The following is a 25,634-nucleotide window of genomic DNA, read 5'->3' as shown; positions in this document are numbered from 1 at the left end:
ATTAACACGGAGAGATGCAATTAAACTTTGGGTGGTGTAGTATCTAATGTCATCTCAGATAACTAGAATATATATATGACAGGAAGAAAGGACAAGATGCTTGAAATACAGAACAGATACAGCAGATTTTATCCACCGTTGGCAGAATTGTTCCGGGGCTAAAAAGTATTGGTTTGAAACTGCATCTGATATAAGCAGTAGAGAAGCATCTCCCCTCCTCTGCGTGTTGCACCCTGGGAAACTGCTGCTATGGAGCAAAACTGTGACCCTGCAGGGGGCTCAAGCTGGGAAGTTTTCTCTGGCACGAAACTTTATTTGAGTCAGAGTAGAATTCAGGGGTTTCCAGCGCTTGCCACTCCCTTTCAGAGAAGCATCACCAATCCCCTGAAGCTTATTTCAGGGCCTTTGCCTGGTTTATTTTACTGGCGTCTCCACCAACCCCCTCTGCCCTGCGATGGCCACCTTACTGTACTTTCAAAGGCAGGGCTTGTCTCCAATGGGAGCGTCCCGCACTGCTAGAATCTGCATCACCACCCAACTGTGACAGACATGCCATTCACGCTATGCTTCAGTATTTCGTATCCTACCCCATGCCTGATCCTTTGGCAGGTATGCCCGCATGCACACAAAAAAATCCCAGGAGTTTTTTTTGGGGGAAAGCAAGATATCTGTAACAGCTTGGCTACTTAAATTTTGCTTTGTTTGCTTGCTTTCTGCCTCAGGCGTAGTCCACAAAAGAGCTCTGCCTTGTGATACAAATAAAAATCTCCTGTGCGTTCAGGTTAAGCAGTGGGGAAATGAATGGGTCCTCACGCAAAGGCTGTTCTTCTGCATCAGCTGATCCCGCCAGAACAAAGCAGTTTGCCTCCCAGGTGCCCTCTTTGCCTTTTAGTTGCTGTTGCTACTGACCAAGAGGGTGACTCTTCAAGGACACATCAGGCTCCTCTTTGTAGAGGCACTTTCTTCTCTGTCCCCTGACTGGGCTTGCAAGGCCCTTCTGCACCCTGCATCCCAACAAGCCCCTCCCCACACCAGCTCCCCATACACTGACATCTCTGCTTCCGAGAGGGAAGCTCCAGTCCTTTGTTCTCCGTGGGACCAATAGTCGATAGTCTGTGGGACAAAGGGAGGAAAGGGAGGGAGGGAGGAGGAGACCCAGGAAAACCCTTCTTTTTTGAAGCAGCTCCTTCAAACAATAGCCCATTGTTCCAGAACCCACCCCACCTGCCACACCCCAAATACCCTTTGGCTGCTTGCTCCTGAGGAAGGACACACACACAAAAAGGAATCACTTGAAAGTTCAGGGCCAGAGCTGAGGACTCTGGAAAGCAAAGACTATCAGAGCTGCAGTACAAAGCCCTTTGGCATGGCCAACCGTGCTTCTTCCCATGAGCTGATTCTTCTGCAAGGAAGCTGTCACTCTACTGCTGCTCCAAGCTAACTTTTTCCATGCACCCACCAACTTTGCTGCCATTACAACAATTGCCTGGCCGAGGAATCGAAGAGGGGGTTTCTGTATCCACATAGTCAGTAGTAACCCAATGCTGACAAGCTTACTTCAGCGCCTCGTCTCATAAGTACAAAAAATATTGCTTCCATCAGAGAAGTGTTGTAGCCCAGTGGAAGAGCACATGCTCTCCATGCAGAAGATTCCAGTTTCAGCCAACGACCTGATTCTGTTTAAGGCAGCTTCCTATATGTTCCTATGCTCCCAGAGGAAGCCAAAGGTGATGGTGCTTAAAGATGGGGGTAACAGTTGGGAAGAGCAAAAGGAAATTCCAATTTCAACTAGCTCCTGTGCATGCTCTCAGCCTAAGAATCATTTACAGTGGACTCTTGTGATCATGCTCTGCGTGCATTGAAAATGTGGCAGTTTGCCTTGCCATGCAATAATCTTCAACAGGAAGAAAGCTCCCATGTGAAGAGATTATTGCCATACCAATGAGTTGTTTACAGGTTATCTGAAACCACAGTTCATTCAGGCACAGAAGTGCAAAGTCTTAGAAGTTTATTTCTTTGGGGGATTTTCGCCATATCAGTAAGATGTCCCCACCCCATGGCTTACAAGCTAAAAGACATGACACAAAAGGAGGAGGAGGAGAAACTAACTAACTCAGGCACTGGTTCTTAGTTACCAAGTTCTCAAAATGACCAGTTGGAATGGAAAATAATTTCAGGGGAGGAGAAGCCCAAAGTTCTTGATCTCAGCCAAGCCAACAGAGGGGCTGTGTTTTCCTTTGTTGCAGCCTGATGGAATGGCTGCTGCCAGGGGGCATATCCTGATGGAGTTGCCTTCTCAACACAACTGAGGGTGGCCATCACTTCCTCTACTACAGCCTGAGGAACCTGATGCTGAAAAGGACTCCTACTGAACTATCAGTGGTGAGGCGGTCCTAGTGACTGGGGAGTCTAATGAACTTAGCAGAGGCATCCTGAACAAAGTGGGGGAGAGCAAAACCCACTGAAAAGGAGATACGTAGCCAAGCTGAAAGATAGCAAGCGTAACGGGGGAGGGTTTGCACAGGGGGCCTTCTTCCTTCATCTTCACACTGCTCCTCTTTCCTCACTCTAGGCAAGTACCGTACTGCTTCCGTGGGCCTGCCCAGCGCCTAGCACACAGTTGGCACTAGGTAAATGTCAAAAACTTTTAACAGCTTGGGAGGGGAAGAAGAGGGGGGATCAGACGCAGAACACTTCAAGGCACAAGAAAATGCTGGGGAGCAGCCAGCTGGCTTGGCTTTGTACAAGTTTTTGATTCTAGATGGTACTCGCGGAAATCAAGTTCCAAGAAAGTTCTCTTTCTGAGAAACAGAGCTCTTGCTGAGTGGGAGATAAACGCCTTCCACCAAGAGCACTATCAAGAGACGCCAGCTCAAGGGACTGGGGAGGGCAGAGCTGCGCAAATGACATGCCCCCCCCCCCCAGCTTCAAAACTAGGCAACATGCAGGCAGCAGGCAACCCTTGTGCACACCAGACAATGTCCCAATTCTATTTTCTGTGGGTTTGGCGGAAGGGAAGGCCCATTCTTACAACGCATTTCCCTTGCATCATCACCTCTTTCCTGGATCCGTGCTGATCTTCCCTCCCTTAAGGCTTATGTCCACATAAGGTTGGGCAATGCCAGGGAGGCTGAGCATGGGGGACAGGGCTGGGTTACGTGTCGCACTCCTCGACAGGAAAAGCAACACTCTACTGTCATCCTGCAAAACAGCACGCACGCTGATGATGCACTGAGGACAATCGCAATAAAGCGGAGTTTGTGCAAAAATAAAAGGCACCCACATGCCAAATTAGGCAGGAGCTGCATAAGGATGCACAGCAGGGGGTAGCATTTCAGTCCATTTTTATAGTACATAGCTGAGGCAAAGCAATTAGCCCCACTTTCAACTAATGCTACTTTCAACACAGGTAGTAATGCTGTGCCCATGTCGCTTCCCAACAGAGGTGGCTTGTCATGAGACAACTTGGGAAGGCTGCCTCAGGTGGCATTTTTGGGGTGCCAATAAAGGTGCTATCCATGAATTCACCTGGACAAGTTCTAGTGCTCAGCACCTTTCCATAATTGTCCTGCTCTTTGCTTGTGCCACATTTTCTGTGGGGTGTGAATGTTGTGCTGTGTATAATTATTTGCAGAGACTACTTGGAGGGAAGCTAGCACAGCCATGGGTACCTTTACTGCTCTAGGGTTCCAAAGCACATCCACTGCTAATATGTGCTGGAAAGAGTAATAAAGTCTGGGATAGCTCACTCAGCGGAGCATGAGAATCTTAATCTCAGGGTAAAAGGTTCAAACCCCATGTTGGGCAAAGGATTCCTGCATTGCAGGGAGTTGGACTAGATGACCCTCATGGTCCCTTCCGACAATACAATTCTAGGGTTCTATGATGATGCTACAAGTGTTTACAGTAGCTGCTTAGTTCTAAAGACCAGACAGGGGCATCCCCACATACAGCTGTAGCTGAGCATGCTGGGAGAAAATTATGCCTGGCTGTTATCAGCACAATGCTCAGACCTTGCTGTGATCTAGAAAGCAGTTCTGAGGTTCATCACAACTGCATTCATTTAAGCCCCACTGAGATGGGGGTGAAGCACATTTGCCCCCTCCTGAGTCCACACAAACATCTCAAAACACATTCCGAAAACCAAAAATGCAGAGTGGGGCTAGCAAGACTAGGTCCTCAAACTGAGCCAGCCTGAAGCCACAGAATCTAGCAGAACCCATGTTTGACCTTTCGATTCTCCAGCCCAGAATTCAGGACCCAAGACTTGTCTGGACAAGTCCAGTTACATCTACCCTTCCCTTTATCTGAAAGGAAATGTTTGGAATTCCTGAGTTGCTCAGTCAATGACTCGTGGTAGCAACAGCTTGCCTTGCTACACAGAGGGTGACTAACCCACATGTCAATTTGCACACTCACTTGCCAAGGGACAGGATGTCCTGCAACAGGCTGCAATTCTAAGTGGGCTCACATGACTGAGCTTTTCACTCCGTGGCAGAGAGCCACATGGATTCTGGCGCAGCAGAGTGCTCCAAGGAGTCTTTCAGTTGCCGGCCTACCTGAGCTCCACAGAATGGCGGCGTGCCAATCTCAAGACGGCCTTGCAACTGGAGTGCACAGTGTCGAGACACTTAGTAAGAGTGGGACGCTGCCCAAGCTTTGTGGAGAAAGGGTGGGGTTAAAGTGTCATAATAAAAACGGCTAAGCAGATGAAAGAGAGGGCAAAGTTGGTACAAAACACAAAGCAGCACCTTCCTCCTCCACCTTCTGCTGCTCATCACAATCCTCAACTTTCTCCTCCAAGAGCCCAGGTTGAAAAGATGGGATGAAGTTGTGTAAACCACATCTGTGCTGCTGTGAGGTCCAGAGGATGAAGAGTTGGCACCAGATGCAGAAGACATGAGTTCAGATCCCAACCACTTTCAGCAATAATTAACATGCAATCACAGATTTATAAAAGTGGGAGGCAGGATCCTGGGCCTGATCTAGGAGCGCTCTTCTGAAATCCTCCATATACTTATTGTGGGATAGGACAAATTGCTTTTAAAAAAAGATATACTTTGAGGCCAACAATGCAGTGGAAAATCCTCATTCAGGGAACTGGCACCAATATGACAGGTGCAAGGAGGAGCAGGTACCTGCCTCTCTGTCTCTGGGCATGTGAGTTGAGTTTGCAGAACAGAGCATGGAGCGATGTGTTGCACTGCAAGGTGTGCATTGGATGTGTGCATGCGGCTCGGTCAGCAAGGTGGGTGGGCGTCAGGTAGCATGGAGCAGGTGCCTGCTCTGGTGCGATGGCTTTGTGGAGTGGGTGTGTAGCACAGGAACAAGAGCCCCTCCCGCAGTGAAGGAAGTGCCAGCAGTTCAGAGCAATCGGGGAGGTTCGAGGATCAATGGAGTTCAAGCTGCAGGAGAGGATGGGACAGAGTCCAAAGGCAAACACCAAGGGCCTTTCACACAGAACATTCTCTGCCGAGGAGGGAAAACAGGCTGGTCCGAGCACCACGCCTCAGCATGTCAACACAGACGACACCCCTGTTTCCGCCTCAGACAGCTTGCAGAAGCAAGGCAGCAGCACACACAGGAAGCTTGGGGACTTTCTGCAGCCCCCCTCCTCAAAGACCCAGCAAATGACAGGCAACTCCAAAGCAACTAAGCGCTTGCAAATGCAGGAAGCCTCTTTGCTGCTCTGCAACAGTGTGCTCAAAAGAGAGAAAAATGTGACAATCAAAAGACCCCCTGAACCATCCACGGCTTAGGGAAATGTTTATAACTCTCTTCCTGTCTCTCATAAACACTAACAACTGTTGTCACTATGTGTTTTGGTTAAATTGGTATCCCATCCTTCTCAGGGTGGCTCCTTTTCAGTGTCCCCTGGTCTCCGACCACAGCTACGGGAGGTATTCTGGTGCCCATCCAACCAGCCATGAGAAGACCTTCCACAGCCTCACCTGCTCTGGCAAACGTACAATCTGCCAGTCAATGCTGTTTGTTTCAGCACATTCCTGCCCAAAGGAAAAGGTGTGCAATTGGACAGGGGCCAAATTCTTCCAAAGATTTTGCACCTGGCGGCGTGGCCCACGCCTTGTTGAATCTGTCACAAAAGGTTTGATGTACCACGGCGTGGGCCTCCATGCAAGGGGCTTGACCCACAACTGCCCTGAAGATCAAAGGGCCTTGCCCCCTTGGACAGAGATTTGGCTGGGATGGTCTTGGCTGCCCACCAGGCTCCCTCCATACTTCCAGCAGGCCCTGGAATAACCACATGGAAGCTGAAATCATTCCCCGCCCTCCTCATTATCCTTCAAATGTGAACCAATGTGCCTTTGTTAACAAAGAGCTTACCAGCTAGGCGTGGAATCGGAAACCCTGCCAAGGCAAAATCCTGGCAACAAGGGCAGCCCCAGGGGGCAGCCAACTCTGCTTTGGGACAAGCCTGCTGGGTGAAAGAAAGAAAAGGGGTGGGGCGAGGACAACAGAGCGCTTCCTGGAACGCCAAAAGACAAGGTATTCTCAGGGCCCAAAGCTATATTCTCGTGACAGTGCCTTGAGAGAGATGGTTTCCCTTGCCTCTTCCAAATGGTCCCACTCTACCCCTCGCCCAAAGCCAAGGGCCAACAGCTACCAACTATCTACAGCTGCAAACGCCTTTTAATGCGGCAGTTACGAGAACAAGCTGGGATATCACCATTTCAGGCATCAATTTTTGGGGAGCCCCCATCTCTTGGCCCCAGGCATCACCCCTGCAATGTCGGGATGGCCAACCTTATAAGGCTGCTACAAGGAACACTGCAACAAAGTACTTCGGGGAAAGCCAGGAAAAAGTGCTGTGTACGTCTACCATTACATCCTTCCAGACTATAATCCTCTTTTTCTCTCCCACCCTGGCTGCCCAACCCCATATCATAATGGGGAAAATTCAAGGACTACCACACCTCAACAGGCTCCTCAGCTCAGCTCCTTGCAATGATTTCCTCCTCCCCCCTTCACATATATACACAACAGAAGCAGGATTAAAGGGGAGACACCCCAGTGAGCCAGCCCTGCAGGTGCGAATGCTTCTGGGACTCCGTTTAAACTGTTATGCAAATGACTGACCTACATGAGAGCAGCTGGTGCATTTCAATGACAAAAGAGGGAATTCTGGGCTCAGCAACCCACAGAGCAAACAAACCCTGAGTGGTGGCAATTAAGCTGAAAGAGATGCAAAACTACAAAGGGTTAAAACACTAAAAGCTACCCCCCCTTTTCTTTTCCTACCACCCCCTGTGCAAGCCAGCAAGCAGCTTGGCTCCAGGCGGCAACGTTCAACCTTCACCATTTGGGGTTAGGGCTCCACACCACTGCGGGTGTTCTAAGGCAGGCATCCCCAACCTTCGGCCCTCCAGATGTTTTGGACTACAATTCCCACCATCCCTGACCACTGGTCCTGTTAGCTAGGGATCATGGGAGTTGTAGGCCAAAACATCTGGAGGGCCGCACATTGGGGGTGCCTGTTCTAAGGCACCCAGAAGGAATTTGGGGGAGCCACAGCTTCTCCTCTCGTGCCTCCTCACACCAGACACAAGAGGGCTGCCAGCACAGAGCAGGCTCCCTGTCAAACTGGTTTCCTGAGACAGTGCATTCCGGTTGCTCAGAAGCCACTTCAGATGTGCCAAAATGTCTGGTTTGTGTAGGCAAAGACAAGGAATCACACTCTAGGTGTGAGGATCACACAAGCATCTGAAGCAAGGGGTACACTTTGCATGTGAAGGCAGGGTAGGAACCAAACCAACAAATTCAAGTCACAAGAAAGCAGAGTCCAGCTAAACATCAGGAAGAACTTTCTGTGTAAGAGCTGTTTGACAATGGAAGGGTCTCCCTCAAGAGGTTGTGGACTCTCCTTCCTTGGAGGTTTTTAAACAGAGGTTGGATGGCCATCTGTCATGGATGCTTTAGCTGAGATTCCTGCATTGCAGGGGGTTGGACTAGATGACCCGGGAGTCCCTTCTAACCCTATATTTCTAGGATTCATCGGCTTCCAGTTTGCTCCCTATTTCATCTACGTCCACAAGGTGATAGATTAATCATTACACACAATACACTAAAGGTGCCCATGTGCCTCAAAATGTCACATTTCTAAGGTTATAAACTCATTTCTTGGATATTTCAATAAAAAATTTTTACTGGGACCTGCTAGGAAGGCTATTGTGATATAGAACTGACTGGAGAGGCCCTGCTCCAGCTTCCAACTGCAAGTAGGACCTTTCCTGTGGTGGCCCTGTTTTTATAAAACCGTCTCCCAAAGTTGACAGTATTCAGAAAGCAAGTTGAAAGGGTGGCGCAGTTTTCAAAAATGGAGCTGTCCTTGGTATGCCCTTACTTTGCTGATGTGAATGTTCACGCTTTCAGCTGCTTGCGCACAATAAATAATAAAACATGGAATCAAGCCGCTGTCCGTCCACAGAGCAATATGCCCAGGTATAACTGCCAATACCGCTAAGTAAGAAAAATGCAGTTTGGGGAGATCGATTGTCAGTGAGCTGCACAACAACTGCACCCAACTTGCAGAGGACATTCTGGGTGCTATGACAATGCAGACACACTGGTAGGTGAGTGTGGGGGTGGGATGGCGAGGGAGAGAGAGGCTTCGACACAAAGGCTGAACATGTAGGTCGAGCTGGAGATTAGCACCTGCTGGGGACGGGGTGGTGTTACCATTTATCATTCCAGTTAATGCCCTTTGGAAAACATTTGCTTTGCCCCTTCTTGCCCCCCCCCCCCGCCCCTTTTATGGACATATGGCGTCTGAGCCCTCCCCTCTCCCTCACCCACGACAAGCACAAAAGGGAGAGGCACATTATTCCATAATGCCTACCTGCATGTGACAGGGTGACATGCAAAGCACAGAACCTCCCCTTGTGTAGGCAGAGACACCTTAAGCCTCTTATTATTTCTAATGTCTGGATCCTTTAACACAAAAAAATAGTGAGCAGAGTGCTTAACAGCCTTTCTGTTGTAGCAACTCAAAAAACCAAGAGCCCTGCAAGGTTGCTTGCTGCTCCTTCTACCTGACTCTCTGGGAGACCGAAGCCAAGAGGCGGCAGTTTGACAAAAGCCACAAATCAGCCCATGGCAGGAGGTTGTACTTGAACCCACATCTCAAAGTCCAATTCCGTGTTCAAGGTTCCCCAAAGGAGATCACGACGGGTGGTGAGGAGCAGAGCTGCCAGTTTCCAATGCAAAGGAGGAGAGGGGGCCGGGAGATAGCAGCCCATCCTGTGGGCTGAGGATAGGACAAGAAATTACAGGTTTTGTTTACAGCAAAGGAAGAACTTCCTAACTTTAGGATTCTTTGGACTGCCAAGAAAGTCACTTCTTTGAAGTTTCCAAGAAAAGCATGAACGGGTACCTGCCATGGATTCTGCCATTATAGGATATCCAGCAGAACCAGCGCACTACCAACACCATTTTCTTTTGCGTTTAAAAGTGACAGGAGGAGAGGCAGACAAGAAGACAGGCTGCCTTACAGTGAGTCCAGCTATTGGTCACCCAGCTCAGGACTGTCTACACCAGGCATGGCCAAACGTGGCCCTCCAGCAGTTTTGGGACTACAATTCCCATCATCCCTGTTAGCTAGGGGTCCTGTTAGCTAGGGGTGATGGGAGTTGTAGTCCCCAAACAGCTGGAGGGCCAAGTTTGGCCATACCTGGTCTACACCACACTCTCCAAGGTTCCAGAGGGGTGACATTCCCAGCCCTATCTGGGATGCTGAGGAGTGAACCAGGGACCTTCTGCATGTGAAACAAACGGTCTGCCACGGATTTACCACCCTTTCCCCGCGGGGAAAAAAGGTACAAGTGGATTCTATCTTGCAGGATGGGCTTACTGATAAGTCTTGGATTTGAAAAGGCTGGAGACTAGGTGGCCCATGTTGCAAGGACACAAGAGAGAAAGAGAGAGATCTGTAAATCAAAGAATCATAGAATTGTAGAGTTGGGAGGGACCCCCCAAAGTCATTTAGCCTAACCCCCTGCAATGCAGGAATCTCAACTAAAGCATTCATAACAGATGGCCATCCAACCTCTGCTTGAAAATCTCCAAGGAAGGTCGGTCCACAACCTCCACTGTTGAAGAGCTCTTTCAGCCAGAAAGTTCTTCCTGATGCTCGGTTGGAATCTCCTTTCTTGTAACCTGAAGCCATTGCTTCAAGTCCTACCCTCCAGAACAGGAGAAAACAAGCTTGCTCCATCTTCCACATGACAGCCCTTGAGTGCCATGGAATCAACCAATATTAAGCTTTTACAGATGGTGAACATGCCCATTTCCACAATGTGGGCCCACTGCAACTTGTCAGCAGGATGCTCACAGCTGCCATGTTGGAACCAGGACTTGTTAAGTTGGGCATCCCAGCGACACACCATCTGGCCGTGGGAAGGGTGTAGGGAAATCAAGCAGAATCCTCCTCCCCCAGCCATTTTCTTCTCCTTTGGCGCAGCAAGATGCCATGTGAGTGCAGCTCCTTGGGAAAGCGAGCATGTGGGCACACGGAAGCCGAAAAGGAGCATGAGCAAAATGACTGGCATCTCAGCCTGGCTCTGCCAAGCTCCCCTTGCTCACTCACTCGCACGGCCAGGGCAGCTGCGGTTCAGGGATGGAGCTTTTGCTCTGCCTACAGAAGGTACTGGGTTCAAGGTACAAAGGTACTGGGTTCAAGGTACACAGGAGTGGGGCAATGTCAGAGGAAATCTCAGAAACAGATGCACGAGGGTGCAGTGGCTGAATACGTTCCTCAAGGGGTTGGGGGGCAAGGTTTCAATGTCCCTGCCACTACCCACAAATAAGCACACCACAAAACCTTATGCACAATAGGGGACATTTCACCCATTTGGTCAATCTCCACAGTTTAGATGGGTTGGAGAATTCATCATGTCTTGGCGCAGAATCTGGACTGCTGGGGCAGTGAATTTTATTTTCCTCAATGTCAAGTACAGTGTCATTCCTAGAAATCCGTTACTTGCATTTCAACAGCAACCCTTGGCAGCTTGCACCGCCTGGGCTCTGGGAACCTTGTAGAGGTGCCTTTGAACAGGAGTCCTTTTTCCGCAGGCTGCTTTGCTTCCCCAGAGGAGGAGGAAGAGACTGATCAGGGTAGGCAGCTCCTACATTTAATTTCCAAGCACAAGAGAAGCTTCTTTTGTTCTGAGCAAGACGTGGGTGCAACTTTTCCACATTTAGGAGCCTTAGATCACCAGGAAGACAAAGATCTCAAAGATCTGGAAAATGTCTTATAGAGTTCTGGGATCAGACCAGGAGCTGGGCTATCTGAGCACAATGCAAGCAGTGCTGAGCTCCCTTTCCTGCCCAGACCAGCTGCTTCAAGGCTGGAGGTAAGTTCACAAGCAGATGGCAAACACTCTCTTCTCTATAATTCAGTGCAAAATGCTGCCTTGTGTGGGTCTGGAAGCTGAGCCCAGAATGCCTAGGGCAGATGCAGGCCTTAACCTAGAGAAGCTGAGAGGAGGGCCAGTGCTGAGCACATTGGGCTCAGAAAGAGCTTTTGGCCTTGGGAATCTTGAGAGGGAGAGGTGTGCGGGATCTTGCCTCCCCCTCCCCCAACTCCAGCTCTTATGTCTCCTGGTTGTTGCATCTCTAGGGCAGGGGTGGGGAACCCTAGCCCTAGGGGTCAAATGCAGCCCATCAGGCTTCTCTTTGGTCCTCAGGACTCTCCCTAGGCCACAGCCCTTCAATTACACTGTTGCCTCTTTCCTTGCTTGGATGAAGAGCAAGGTGACGGACCCCTGGACAGTTAAGTCCAGTCAAAGGCGACTATGGGGTGTGGCGCTCATCTTGCTTCAGGCCGAGGGAGCTGGCGTTTGTCCACAGACAGCTTCCCAAGGTCATGTGGCCAGCATGATTAAACTAAGGTTACCAGACACTCCCGTTTCCTTGAGACAGTCCCCAGATTTACAAATTAGTCCCCTGACAAAATCCATCTATTTAGTAGGAAGTTGAAAAGTGTCCCCAGGTTCATTGAAAAAAATCTGGTAACCTTAAACCGCTTCTGGCACAATGGAACATCATGACGGAAGCCAGAGCACACGGAAACACCATTTACCTTCCCACCGCAGTGGCACCTATTTATCTACTTGCACTGGTGTGCTTTCGAACTGCTAAGTTGGCAGAAGCTGGAACAGAGCAACAGGAGCTCACCACCGTCGTGCGGATTTGAACCGCCAACCTTCTGATAGTCAATCCCAAGAAGCTCGGTGGTTTAGACCACAGTGCCACATGCTGGATGGGGAGCAGAGCGATCTGCGTATGTGGGCAGAACAGAGAGAAACATCTGGCTTGGTGGGACAGGATTGTATCCTACTGTACAGAGGTTAAGAGCCACTTCTGTTGCTGTGCTCACCTTCGGCATTTAGTCCTCGGAAAGTTGCAAAGGAAATGTGGCCCTCGGGCTGGAGAAAAAAGAACACCTACAACCCTTCCCTAAAGTGGATGAGGAAACCAAGAAGCTGCCCGAAGAAGGTCAATGGAAATGGGGCTTTGTGAGATCATCCCACCCCTATACAACCCTCTGAAAGGGCTCTTTTTCATTGCAGAAGAACTTGTCCCAAGCACTTCTGGGCAACCATGTGATTTAACTGGACCTCTGAGAGTGATCGGAGTTTAGACCTCACTCTCAGTTCCTGTTAATGCCACATGAAGCCATCACTTCCAGTGTGATTCAGCCCATGAAGTCATCCTCAGCCCACAGAACACTGGTTGGGAAGAAGAGGGGCTTCCCCTTCTAAAGTACATACAAGGCTGTGTGTGTGATTTCTCTGCTATGTGTGGCTCACGGATATATTGGCTGTTCCTTAATATATTCTCCATCACAATCTACTAGGTCAACCAAGAGAGATTACAAGTCTAAAGAGGATGTCTTAATGACTGCTCCACCTGCCCAAAAAACTGGGGAGCACCCTTCCAACAGAGGCTTGCTAAAGCCTAGGCCTGAGACTTAGCTGAACTCTCTGCATCCCAAGGTTTGGGCTGGGAAACCTGTTAAAAACTGCAAGATAAAATGCCTCATTGCCTTACCACACCTGCTTAATCCAGGCCCATAAAATGATCAGATCTGGGTTTATAACAGATGTGCACAAAGTGCAATCCTATTCATGCTTACTCAGAAGTAAGCCCTGCTGTGCTCAAGCAGGATTATTATTAGGTAAGTGAACATACAATCACAGCATTAAGCTCTTAGGGCAGCCTTTGCCAACCTGGAGCCCTCCAATTTTGTTGCTCCCAGCATCACAGAGCTGTTCCAGCCATGGCTGCTGGGAACTGTAGTCCAAAAGAACTGGAGGGGCAACTGTCTTTAGGGACAAGGCAAGATTAAATACTCAGAACAGCGCTGTATGTTTAAATTGCTATCGACAATGAGCTCTGTTGGTGGACCAGATTCAGTATGGAAATAAAGCCACATACAAGGAACTGGCTTTTGCTTGTGGTCCATGCCTGCTGCAGAAGGGATCCAGGCTTGCAAAGGTTAAAGCCAGAGCCAGCTGACACTGAGTCCACAGGGTGCAAAGTGCCACTGAATCCGAGCCACCGCTGCAATTCCCTGCATGCCTCGGAAGGGAAAAACACTGCACTGAACACCCCCCACACCTCCAGGGATCCTTGGGCTGCAGCCTGGTTAACTCCCCTCTGCATCTCATCTGCTTTTCCACACACACACACACACACACACACCCCTTTCTCCGGAGAGGCTGCAGCAGAGAGTGTCTCCGGCTCCCCATTACGGGAATCCTAAGAGATGGTGCTGGCGTAGTCCACGTGAGCCGGCTCCCGGGAGCAAGCACGTGTATCTGTACGGATGAGCAGGCAGCGCGCAAGAGCGGCGCTGGGTGTTCCTACCCAGAGGCTGTCCTCCCTTTCCCTAGCCTGCTCTTCTGCTCACTCTAGTTAAAATAAAAAGCAGGGGATAAAAATAAGTCAAACGCCTAAAAATACAAAACACACACACACACACAAAAAGCACTTCGCTTTCCGCGCAATAACTGGGTCAAGCCAGCTTTGCGGCGTCGCGGGCGAGCAACCCAGCAAGCCTCGTGGGGTTGAGGAGTCACTTCAGTGCTCCCTCCTGAACCACACACCTGCTCCCTATAACCCCCAGCTGGAACCATCTGTCAGCTAACAGCCCTGCCCCGCAGCCATCCCCTTTGTGCTTCTCCCCCCCCCCCAGCTGTTTTGCTTGTGCGGCAAAGTGTAACTTTAACGCAAACACACATCCCACCGGCCGGCCCCCTGCTCCAAACCCAAGCAGCACAACAACAAGAAGCACCCAAGAGGGCAAAACCCCAAGGCAGTTCTGCCTGGCGAAGAAGAGCCCCACTCACTGCCTCTTTTTTGGAGAAGGCGGCTATTGCTGGGGAGGTGCAAGAGAGGTGCAGGCTGAGAAAGGGACAGGGGGGCGAGTTTGACCCAAACAGCATTACCACCAGGCACATCGTGAGCGGTACAAGACCAAAGGTCCATCAGGAGACCAGACTTGCTTCTGAGACAACCTACAGCATTAAACACCAACCCCAGCAGGAAACTGATACGGAAAGAGCTGCAGAGCATATGTTCCATCCATCCCTCAGCTGACCCATGTGACTATGGCCAGTCAGATGAGATAGGGATCTTTTAAACATGAGGATTGCTTGTGTGAACACGTGTCTAGTCAAAAACACTGCTGAGCGACTCAGACTTCTCTGACAGCTGATGGAAGGAGCTGCAATAGCAGTGAGGGACATGATCTGAGGAGTCTCTGGCTCAAGTCTAGCATCAGCCGCAAACTCCTTTCTGGAAAGCTTGGACTGCAACTCTCTGCAGCCTTGTCCAGCCTTGCATGGTTCTTGTAAGGATTACTGTGATAATTCTGTACTGTTTTAATGGCCTTTTAAAAATGGGATTTATATTGCTGCACACCAACCTCATATACTATGAGAGGATGGTACACAACAAAGAACCCGAGGGCTTCGAGCGCACTCTATAAATGCTGTTATTCGGGCCCAATGGTGATTCATTGTAAGGGAACTGAGGGTAGCCATTCTGCAAGGAAGGGCACTGACCTTAGCTAGGAACCGTGCTGCAATGGTTTACTCATTTATTTGAGGCATTTCTACCCTGCTTTCCAATGTTCAAGGTGGCTCTGCACGCTTGATGGCTTAGAATGCTCTACTCTCTGTAGAGCAGGAAGAGATCAGCCAGGTTAAGTAGGGAAAGGGGCCTGGGCAATGGTTCAGTGAAGGAGCATACACTTTGAATGACTTAGAAGGTCCCAAGCTCAGTCCATTCAGTTAAAAAGGATCTTGGGGACAGCAGGGCTGAGAGAAACCTCTTCTAAAAGGACCTGAAGAGCAGCTGGAAGTGAGACTGGACACTACTGGGCAAGAGTGGTCAATGGTTTGACTCAGGATATGAAGGCTTCATATTCAGGAAGAGAAGCAAAACACTGGGAGCTGCCTTAAGAAGAGTGAGGCCACTAGTCCATCAAACTCAGGCGTGTCTTCACTGGCTGGCAGCTGCTCTCTAGGGTTCCAGACAGGGGTCTCTCCTGGCCTTACCTGAAAAATCATAGAACAGAACTGTAGAAGGGACACTGAGGGTCATCTAGCCCAACCCCCTGAAATGTAGGAATCTGGCCACAAGATGCTGTGGATTGAACCTGCGTCCTCTTCCATGCAGAACAGGCACTCCACCACTGTGCTACGGCCTTCCCCAAACTGTTTGTCAGGAACTGAAGTCCCTTAACCAATTTTGGCCAATGGCTACTATAGAAATGTTGGAATCCACCCTTGAGCCACACCTATGAGGTTCTCTTCAGCTGTGGAAAGCGCAGAGCCACACACAGAAAGGCTAAGCTCCAGTCGCTCTCCACTCCCAAGTCTAGCAAGGCCCTAATGGATGCTAGGTAACCTTCTGCTTCCTGCTGCTGCAGCAATCTCAGGAGCAGCACACTCACATTTCACAGTTCTCCTGCATGTTGGCTAAGATTTTTAACCAAATTTGCCCACCCCCATGTAAAAACTCCAGAGCAGTGATCTCAGCGTCTTAGAGAAAAGGTTCTGCTCTAGCAGCTTTCCAGATTTTACTCAATAATTTAGGGCAATGGAGTGGAGAAGAAAAAAAGGACAGGGAAAAGAGTGAATCGGCTGCCTCCCACCCCCACCATGTGCCCCCGGGGCTCACAGAGCATGTTCGCATCCTTGTTATATAACGGTGGGTTACGTCACTTTCTGAGGCACAGCTTGGCGTGCCAGGCACACAGAGCTTCTGAATGAAAACCCAGAGCCTGCACATATCAGCCACCCTGTCTCAGCAGCCAAGACAAGATGCAGCTCCCCGTTCAGGGGCCCAGATTCTGGGTTCAGGGTCAGCATCATCAGGATGAAGAGGGTCTGTGGGTGCCGAGGGCAGTCAAGAGGATGGTGCCCTAAATCCATCTTTAGTCAGGGGTCTCTGGCAGCAGCAATTCTACTCTGCACTGAACACTTGAGATACCGCCTTATCCCATTAGTCACAGTCTTCTGCGTATTTCCTCCATAAAGTCCCCAAAATGTCTGAAGCCCACTCCACAGTGACTTGGAGCAAGCCTTTCAGGGTGGCTGCTACTCTTGTTCCATGGATCAGTATTCCTGTCAAGATAAGATAGGCACCCACTATCTGTATCTTCCGGAAACTGCTGAAGACATTCTGTTTCAACAAGTTTTCCCAGCTAGATGAAAGGTCTTTGCCTTAGGTGTTGATTTTGTGTTGCTTTTAAATCTATACTTTGCTGTTCTTGTGCTGTTTTTTTAAAATTGTTTTAGCTGTTTTTAAGGATATGTCTGTAAACTGCCTTGGGACATATTTGTGGAAAACAATTCAGAATTTAATAAATAATATAATAGCAGTGGTTTCCCCACACACACAGACAGACAACACACGCAGGGAGAGAGACAGAGAGAGGCCTTCGCAAGGCTCACAGAACTAAATGCATTCTCGTTCACCAAACCCTCCTCTCTGCCCACACAGAAAATAAATTAATTTGTGCAAAAATTCAACAACCTAGCCCAGGAAAATCAGGGGCCCCAAACCAAGGCTAAGAACCAAAATGAGGGGTTGAAAAGTTAAGGTCTGCAAATGTTCTTTTCCATCCTTCACATTTTCTGAGGCAGGAATGCTATTTGGGAAAGGAAATGGTTGGGGGAAGTCATTCCATTGGCATTTCCTGAAGAGCTCGGCAGAAAACCCTCCCACTTCCGAAATCAACTTGGGTGGCTGCCAAACCTGGGAAGAGAGCAGAGACTGAACAATCCCATCTTTCTGCCTGCAATTACCTGCGGCTGGCGACTAAGGCTTCCCACTGTCTCAGTCAGCGGCAAATGGGTTTTCCTGGGAAACCAAACTCAGACTCCCCAAAGAGGCTGACGGGGGGCAAAAGAAAAGAATTGCACAGAATTCTGGGGTTCAGTCTCAGTCTACAGAAGAGCTTTAGCAAGGGGTGACTTGGTATGTTCTAAATTTGGAACCCACTGCATGAAAACTGCACTGTCGTCCAGGCACATAATGATATCAATCAGGACAATTCTGAGTTTGCAGAGAGACCAAAGCTCTGAGCTGCTACTCAGCACTGAAGGTCCATGGGGCTGAGGGAAGACTTGCAAGAGCAGCACAGATAGCAGTAACAACCTTGCACAGATGGCTAATAGAAGCTTGGACAAACAGTCCCTAAGAATGGCTGCAATTGATAGGAGGTTTGCTTCCAAGTCACCTCCTAGTGAGACTATCAGCTCTTGCAAAATCAGACACGTCAGCTGTAAGATGATGCTATTACTGTCCAGGGGTCGGCCTGACATCAACAGCAATGTCAGCCCTCGGCTATTGTGCCCACCCCTGCTCCCAGTTCCCAAGCCTTTGAAGAAACAAAATAGTTAACCTTCCCAAAGAGCTGATGAGGTGAACGAAGAAGAAACCGGTAACAGTAAAACTAGGATTCTTTTGCTGCCACGAAGACTACCAAACTGCTGGCCTCTCGGGTAGTGAATGTCCCGGATCTTTTCTAGCTAAGACCTGAAAGGAGGAAGTGGAAGGGGGAACCTACTGGACAGGATGCAAAACCCACCTCCAGGAATCTGCACCAAGGCACCACCTTGCAGAGTGCCAGCAACTCTGCCTGGGTTAACAAGCTGATCCGTTCCCAGGAACATCCAACTGGTGATTTCTCAACCCATAGCATGACCATTGCTGTACATGATGTGTGCAGTTGCCATGTGCCAGAATAGAAGTGGCTGCATTTTATTGGCAAATGAGTCAGCTCTTTGACTTGCAAAATTGCAATGTAAATTGGTGAGTCTTAACGCTACAGGTGTGCCCTGTCAAACAAGTTGCATTCATGCTCCAAACATCCGTGCCAGGCAGACCAACTCCATGACTGACAAGAGAGACCTAAAGGCAAGCAGGCATGCGGATTCTCCCCAGATCGGCATGCCAGGATTAAATGAATTGGTTCTGGTGACAACCTTAAACAAACTGGACGTTCCTGACAGAACAGTCTGAGTTGTGCAGAATATGGTTAGAAGGTGTGAACGTTGGGAGTTCATCTTGCTACAGTGCCTGAAATCACAGACACACCTTGTGCATACCTTCCCACATACCAATGAAAGGGAAACAGAAAAATCACCTATGCACCAAAAAAAAAAAAAAAAAAAAAAAAACCACTCTGCCCCCACACCAGTTGCCTTAGAGAGGACTGAGCTTACAATAGGCAACTGAGTTTTACCTGCACAGATTTAATTATGCATTTTACATTTGTATCCTGCCTTTCCTCCAAGCAACTTAAGGCAGCAAATGTGGTTTTCTTCCTATTTCATCTTCATAATGACCAAGAGGCAGCTTGGTGTGTTCCAGTTTGGAACCCACTGCATGAAAAATGCACCATCAAGACCATGGGTGCCAATCTGTCTTGCATTCCTAGTCCAATCCTCTAAACCCAGCCTTTCCTCAAGCTGGTGCCCTCCACATGACAGCTCCCATTACAGATACCGGGGTGGGATTACTGTTTTTATTTACTACTATGGTATGTATCTTTGTGTTTTTATACTGTAAACCGCCCTGTGGTCTTCAGATGAAGGGCAGTGTGGAAATTTAATTAAAAAATTAAAAATTCCGACCACTGATTGGTCTTGCTGACTGAGGATGTTGGGAGCTGTCGTTCAAAGGTTGTTCTAACCCATACACTACACTAGTAGTGGCCATGGGCACACTGTTAACACCAGAACTGACCACTGTTCCCTCACCTTCACTTTCCAGTTGCTAGATCTAGGCTTGATCCATCCTCTCAGGCTTTTTAAGCCTGCCAGATAGCTTGCTTTACTGCTCCAATGCCCATGTACTCCTCCTACAGCCCATCCATGACAACAGACCATTTCCTGTTACATACCAAAATTCAGCCTTGGGCACCAAAGGGATCCCACCTCCCTCACCTTACTAAGAAGGCCAAAAATGCTTCATGCGACGATGTCTGCTAAGGCAATGGAGGAGAAAGACCAGGAGAGCGCTGGGGACCCCTTGCTGGCTACCTTACACACACACCCCTCCCAATGTGCCTCTGTTTATCTACAAAATTTCCAGAGTAACTTTCATCTCCTGAAGACTGATCAGATAAAGGCATTGTCCCACCCACTTTGAAGTGTGCTGCTCCTCAAGCCATCTCCAAAGATACTTTCCAAGACATAAAATGCTGAGCGACTCTGGGGAATGCGCACGAACACACGGAGCCTGCTCCCTGACAGGGGCAGGCCTGCCAGAACATGCAAGCCTCTCTGTGGGTCTTTCTCGCAAGCTACGCCCTTTCCACAACAGCATTGTTTGAAAGGGCCAGGCAAAGGCTGCTCCCCAGGCCCCAAGAGAGTGCTAATCCCATGCTAACAAGGCTACAGCAAGAGCAGGGAGAAGTGCACATTGGTTGAAGGCTTACAACAGGGCAGCCTGTACAGGGCCAGTGTGAAGGGGGGGGTGGGCGGAGAGAGACAGAGCTCACCTCTAGTTAGCACAGGGCCAATCCAGCCGCTTCTATTACTGTTAGCAAAACGTCCCTCATTCAGACAGTAGGCTTGTGGGTAGGAAGGGGGCTTGTCTACTGCAAAGAAATGAGCAAGTGAGGAAAGCGCACCTGTGTGTGCAATCTGCACAGAGACACTACTGACCCTTCTGTGAGATCATTGTCAGGGACAGAATCACAGAATTGTAGAGCTGGAAGGCACCCCAATGGCCATCTAGTCCAACCCCCTGCAAACGCATCCCTCAATAATTAAGACTCAAATCTTCTAACTGCACAGTCCTGCCATCTGTTTCTCGGTCACTCTAGAGCATGACAGCTTATTGCTACTGATTGCTACCAGAAAAATGCCTGCCATGATGACTGGAGGACTGTGTACTTGGCTGCTTACTGGAAGCTCCCAGTCATAACACGGGCCAGCCCACTCCGGGCCAGGGGGGATGGCTGCGTTGCTCTCCCTACAACAGTCTTATTGATGTGACTTTTTCCCAGGGCAAGCAACCATTTATAAAATTAAGGGGTATATACTCAGACAACATGAAGTAGGGGACCAAACCTGCTCCCCTGCACTGGTGAACTGAGTTCCTGGCAACCAAGCCCACTACTATCAATATAGTCCATCCTGAGTTTGGGTTCCTGGTCACATTGGAGAGCAACAGCAAGTGGAATAAAATGCTGGGAAATAGGTGCATTTGCATCCTTCCAGGAATAATGCATGGACTTCATAACAAACTCATCAGGGAGAAAGAGAGAGAGAGACCAGCCACATTTCCAGAGATCTGAACCCAGCTCTTCCTGCTCCAAGTCAATCCTCTGTCCACAACATTCACCGGTTCTTAATTTGCCAAATGCCTTCTAGTCACTGCAGCCTCACTTGCAATAATTCTGCGAGGTAGGTAATGAATATTATTCCATTTTTACAGATGAGGAACAGAGGCCAAGAGCAACATGCCCAAGACCACACATATTATTTTACTTTTCATTTAGTACTTTTCCATCAAAGCTATCTCCAGTTGGTTCATGTTAGGGGTGGGGACTCAAGCTGTCTGTTCTGGATCCAGGTGCAATTATCTGATCCACTGGATCTCAGTAATTCCATGATATGTGATGGGAGTCTAACCTTATTAGTGTTAGTATGTTAGAGAAACTGGATGACTCTCTCTCTCTCAACTTGACCTACCTCACAAGGTGGTTGTGAGGATAAAATAGGTGGGGATCATATGCCACAACTTAAGCTCCTTGGAGGAAGCATGGAGCAAACATCAAAGAAAGAAAGAAGGAAAACTATTCTGCAGTACTGAAAAAGTTATCCCCATGGACATGATGGTCCATAACCTTTCTGTGGCCGCCATTATCTACTTCCCCACCTTGCACCATTCATTTCCACCAGCAGAACTATGTAACAATACCAGAATAGTGAAGGAGAATCTAGGGAGACAACAATGTTGAGATCTGAGCAGCAGGAACCAGTGGGTGTGCACCCCAGAGCAATTCTGCCCCTCCTACAAATGCTGAACAAATATTTGCCCAAACAATGCATTTGTCCTTAGACATAAAAAAGGGAAGACTCCCAGCAGGCGGTATTAGCTGAGTTGTGGGGGAGGGGAAGGGGGATCTCAGCCTCCCAGCAAGCCAGGGCCAGTGACTTTCCATCAGCGATTTAATCTAAATCCCTCCGGGGAGTTCGTTTACAAAATCAGATTACATTATCGCCTCGGTCTCCAGGATACAGCCCAATCGTCACCAGAGCGACAGGGATATGGAAATCTCCATTGGACCAAGGACTAATCTCGGGAGCTGGAGGGAACCAGGAGAAGAGGAGAGAAGAGAACAAGAGATGGGGCCAGCCACCAAGATGGCCTCAAGAGGAAGAGGAACCAGTCGGGTCAGTTTGGGCAGACACACCCCAGGTTGTGCCCCCAGGATGACTGCATTCCCAGCATTCCTGAGTAATACCCCCATCCCCGTGCTCTCTCTAGTTGTCTCTCAGTTTTCTCAACACTCACCCTATCCAGCCTGCATCCAAAACTGGATTTCACTCCATGAGCCCATTAGATTTTATCCCTTGCTTGCTGCATTTACATCTGGGTAGCTGAGAGCTGCCACACACAGCCCTGAGTGGTACTTAGAAGTAAATTCCCAAGAAGTGAGCATTAACCCACCAGGAGCTTTGTTTAGGTTCAAACCCAAGGATGTAGACAATTCAGCAGGTGGGACCTTGAGTGAAACAGCCAGCAGCTGATTTTTAACAAGGATGTATTTTCAACTGAGCCAGCAACACACCGCCAGATGCAGGGAAAGGGCTCAATGGCCCCCTTGGTGTGAGCAGCCGCGGAGACTGGGTCAAGGGTCTCCCGTTATCCTGCATCACAGCTACTGGGAGTGAGCAGCTGAGAGACGTCACTGGAGGATTCTGCCAACGCGTCTGCTGCTGATCACTCTCCGAGGGGAAGAGGGCATTAAAGTGTCCTTAGCAGATGAGACACAAATAAAGAGGGCTGGGGGAGGGTATGCAAGGGGTCCAGATGGGGAGTCTGACTGAGCCTCCAGTGACCCACCCCTATTTTAACATAATGCAACCGCCCTGGAGTTAAAAGCAGCCTTGCTGTTAGCCACTTGCCCATATGCCCAGGCTCCAACTTGGTCACTAATTGCTAGGCCCATTGTTCAGACTGCCCTACTCTGCACAGGTACATGCAGGCAGCCTGGCTAGTAAAACTTTGGGGGGGAACTAGGAAATAAGGCTGCCCTGTTTACAAGGAAAGGTAAAACTAATTTTCCACCCACGATTAATGTCAGGAATTTGTTTTGAGTGTTCCAACAAAGCACGAGCTCCTAAGTGGTATGAGAGCTTCCTAAGTCAGCAGTGATTTGCAGCAGTTAACCCATGTCTCTCTACCAATTGCACATTCTGGGTGTCACAATCACTGTACAGGGTCTTCCTGTCAAGCAAAGGAAAAACACTAGGGAGTTGCCAGACACTTATGCAAGGCCACACCCAGAGCCACACTAGCTGCTGGCAAATCCCATGACCTAACCTTTTCCATAGCACATTCATGCTTGGGGCAAGCACATTGGCCATGCACCAAACTGCACTCCCTGGGAAGGTGATTATGTGTGGCAACACAAACAGTCTATTTATCCACAGCTGGGGTTAAGGGAAGAGGAAAAATACAGGTTTGAGTCTAGTCATGACCAGTTGTTGTCTCATCACCCCTTCACTGGGTACCTGTGCCCTGGAAATGCACCTCAATCATGCCAGACAAGCAGGGTAGGCAAGATGTCAACCAACCTCTTCCTTAACCTCAAGGCTCGCCCCAGGTTCCAAAGATTAGCTTTGACCCCTAAAGATGAAGAAGGCCCAGGGTGGTACATTTTATCTGAAAGCAGCCCCTGCCCCTGTACCCCAGCCCCTGTCAGGGTACAGATGGGGTATAGATAGATATATAATAAGGGGATAATAAACTAGAAAAGAAATGGAAAGTACCTTTGAGGCTTTGATTAGTGGGCTATGAAATGCTCTAGTGAACAACGGGATTCAGAGGCAGGCCTGTGGGTGACCTGAACCAAGCCAGCCTGGATGAGAAAAGGAAAGACAGTGGCTAGTACCTTTCCAACCACATAGCTGAGGAAAGGGGCCTTGGTACCATGTGTGTCTATATACTTGGCAGTGCAGGGGAGAAAGAACAGGAAACCTAATATCCATCAGGAAGTGTGAAATAGCATGGAACAAAGATACAATATTTCAGTCCTTGGTGGCCATTTCCAGCATCTGGTTATCCAATGTTTTATTGGCACCTTGCTGGAGAAGGCACTTGGCACCGTTCCTCTACTGGTGCCCTCCACATGTTTTGGACTACAGCTTTGATTAGCTCCTGCCCATCAGCATCCTCAAGTTCTGCCTCTGATGCTGCTAGAAATATAAACTGGCCTGTTTCATACTTAAAACTACGAAGGCGCCCTTCCCACCACCACCACCACCACCACCACCCTTTGCCAACTGCTTACCCAGCCGCCATTTTCTTGGATCCACGGGTCCAGGTGGTCCGTCAGGTAAGTGGTCATCCAGCTGACAATCCGTCCCACCAGCACTCGCATCTCCTTGTCGACGCTCTCCACGCACAGGGCCCCTCCGAAGGAGAAAAATGCCACAATCCTCCCCCAGTTCACCCCGTCCCGGAAAAGTTCATTCACCACCTGCTCAAAGCTCTGGTATGCTGTGCCAGGGGTGATGTGGAGCTGGGATGTGAGGTCACTGAAAGCTCTCCGGTACCTCAGTTCAAACTCATCGCCTGCCTCTCTTAGCGTCTGCCTCACATCCAACCTCGGGCTGTCTTCAAGATCACTGAGGATGCTCGGGTGTCCAGTAGCCCCATTTACGACCGGGCTTGTACTTTGATGCCAAGACGGACTCCCATTGGGGACGCTGTCCATCTCGTCTCTCAACTCAGTCCTGTTCTCGCTGTCCTCCTCCAGCTCATCCCAGCTGTGGCCCCTCTCTGACAGCTTGTAGGAAACAAAGTCTACCACGAGCGCCCTGTTATTGCGTGACATCTTCACACCTGAAGGTGTCTCAGTAAGTCCATGGTCCAGAATGCTAGCCAACCAGCACGTTTACCGAGCGAGGGTGCTGCTCCTTTCCATCTTTCTGGCAACCAGAAGAATGCCAAGCAAGAGAGCTTCAAGGGAGAAAGAGCAGAAGGAGAGAGAGAAGGAGGCGAAACTGTTAAAAGGACCAGGCTTCCACTCTTGTTTTCCTGGCAGGCACGTAGCAGCAGTCCCTTACTACTCAGGGAAAGTCAAATATTCATGAGCATCTCTGTGGCTCATCCTCAGACTTAGTCATATGAGCATCTGTACAGACAGCCAACTCCTCCCCTCCCCCGGCCACTTCACTTTTCCACTAAAGCTGGTCCCAAATCTCATGCACAGGGATCACCCCCCAACAGATGTTTTACCGGGCTCAGGTGCTGCCTGTGAGGTCCTTTCCCCCCAAATTCTGTGCAGCATGGCCAGGACACTCGGTACCCAGGTGGTCTCTCTGCCACATCTGAGATCAATCTTTGGAAGCAAAACCAGCTCTGACCGGAGTGATCCTGCAGCCTGCCAGGCTGGGAAGATGCAGGCAAAGAAGGTTCTGAAAACCCAAGAGGGCTCCCCCTGCCACCTTGATTGAGTGCTGCGGCTCTCCTGCAGCAGCGAAGCATAGAGATCCCTCCCCCTGCATCTCCACCTCCCACCATCCCCGGGATCTAAGCACTTCCTGGTGCTTTTTTTAAAGGGACAAGTACTGGATGAAGCTTCTCGGCTGTATTTGCTTGCTCCCCAACAAGGACCCAGGAATTAATAATCAGGACGCCACCTTTTGCCCCTGGTCAGTAATGTCTCTCAATAGCCTAAAACAAAAGCAGAGAGTAAACCGGGGAGAGAAGTTTGGGGCTTTTTTTAATTAAAAAACAACTTCAGGGAAGGATTAGAAGCTGCTTTCAGGTTGATCACCTTGACTTAGATTTCAAGACCCTGAAAGGTGTGGGGAATTTGATTACACAGCCTCTCCATTTTACACTGGAAAAGCGGC

At 49.3% G+C, this 25,634-nt stretch overlaps 1 protein-coding gene across 3 annotated transcripts in view; it reads right to left on the bottom strand.

The window, feature by feature from the left end:
* BCL2L1 (BCL2 like 1) overlaps positions 1 to 25,634 on the bottom strand; it is a 49,372-nt gene that overhangs the window by 17,392 nt on the left and 6,346 nt on the right. For 2 of the 3 annotated variants that reach the window (XM_083447678.1, XM_083447677.1), the window contains exon 2: positions 24,065 to 24,735. In XM_083447678.1, the coding sequence (XP_083303804.1) occupies positions 24,065 to 24,610 (546 nt within the window). In that variant the 5' untranslated portion in view covers positions 24,611 to 24,735. Of the gene's footprint in view, positions 1 to 24,064; positions 24,736 to 25,014; positions 25,233 to 25,634 lie in introns of those variants that run through there. The other variant, XM_083447679.1, reaches the window with a different exon arrangement.

The sequence above is a fragment of the Podarcis tiliguerta genome (assembly GCF_965153285.1).
Source record: "Podarcis tiliguerta genome assembly, chromosome: 6".
Taxonomy (NCBI): Eukaryota; Metazoa; Chordata; class Lepidosauria; order Squamata; family Lacertidae; genus Podarcis; species Podarcis tiliguerta.
This window is presented reverse-complemented; position numbering and strand designations above follow the sequence as displayed.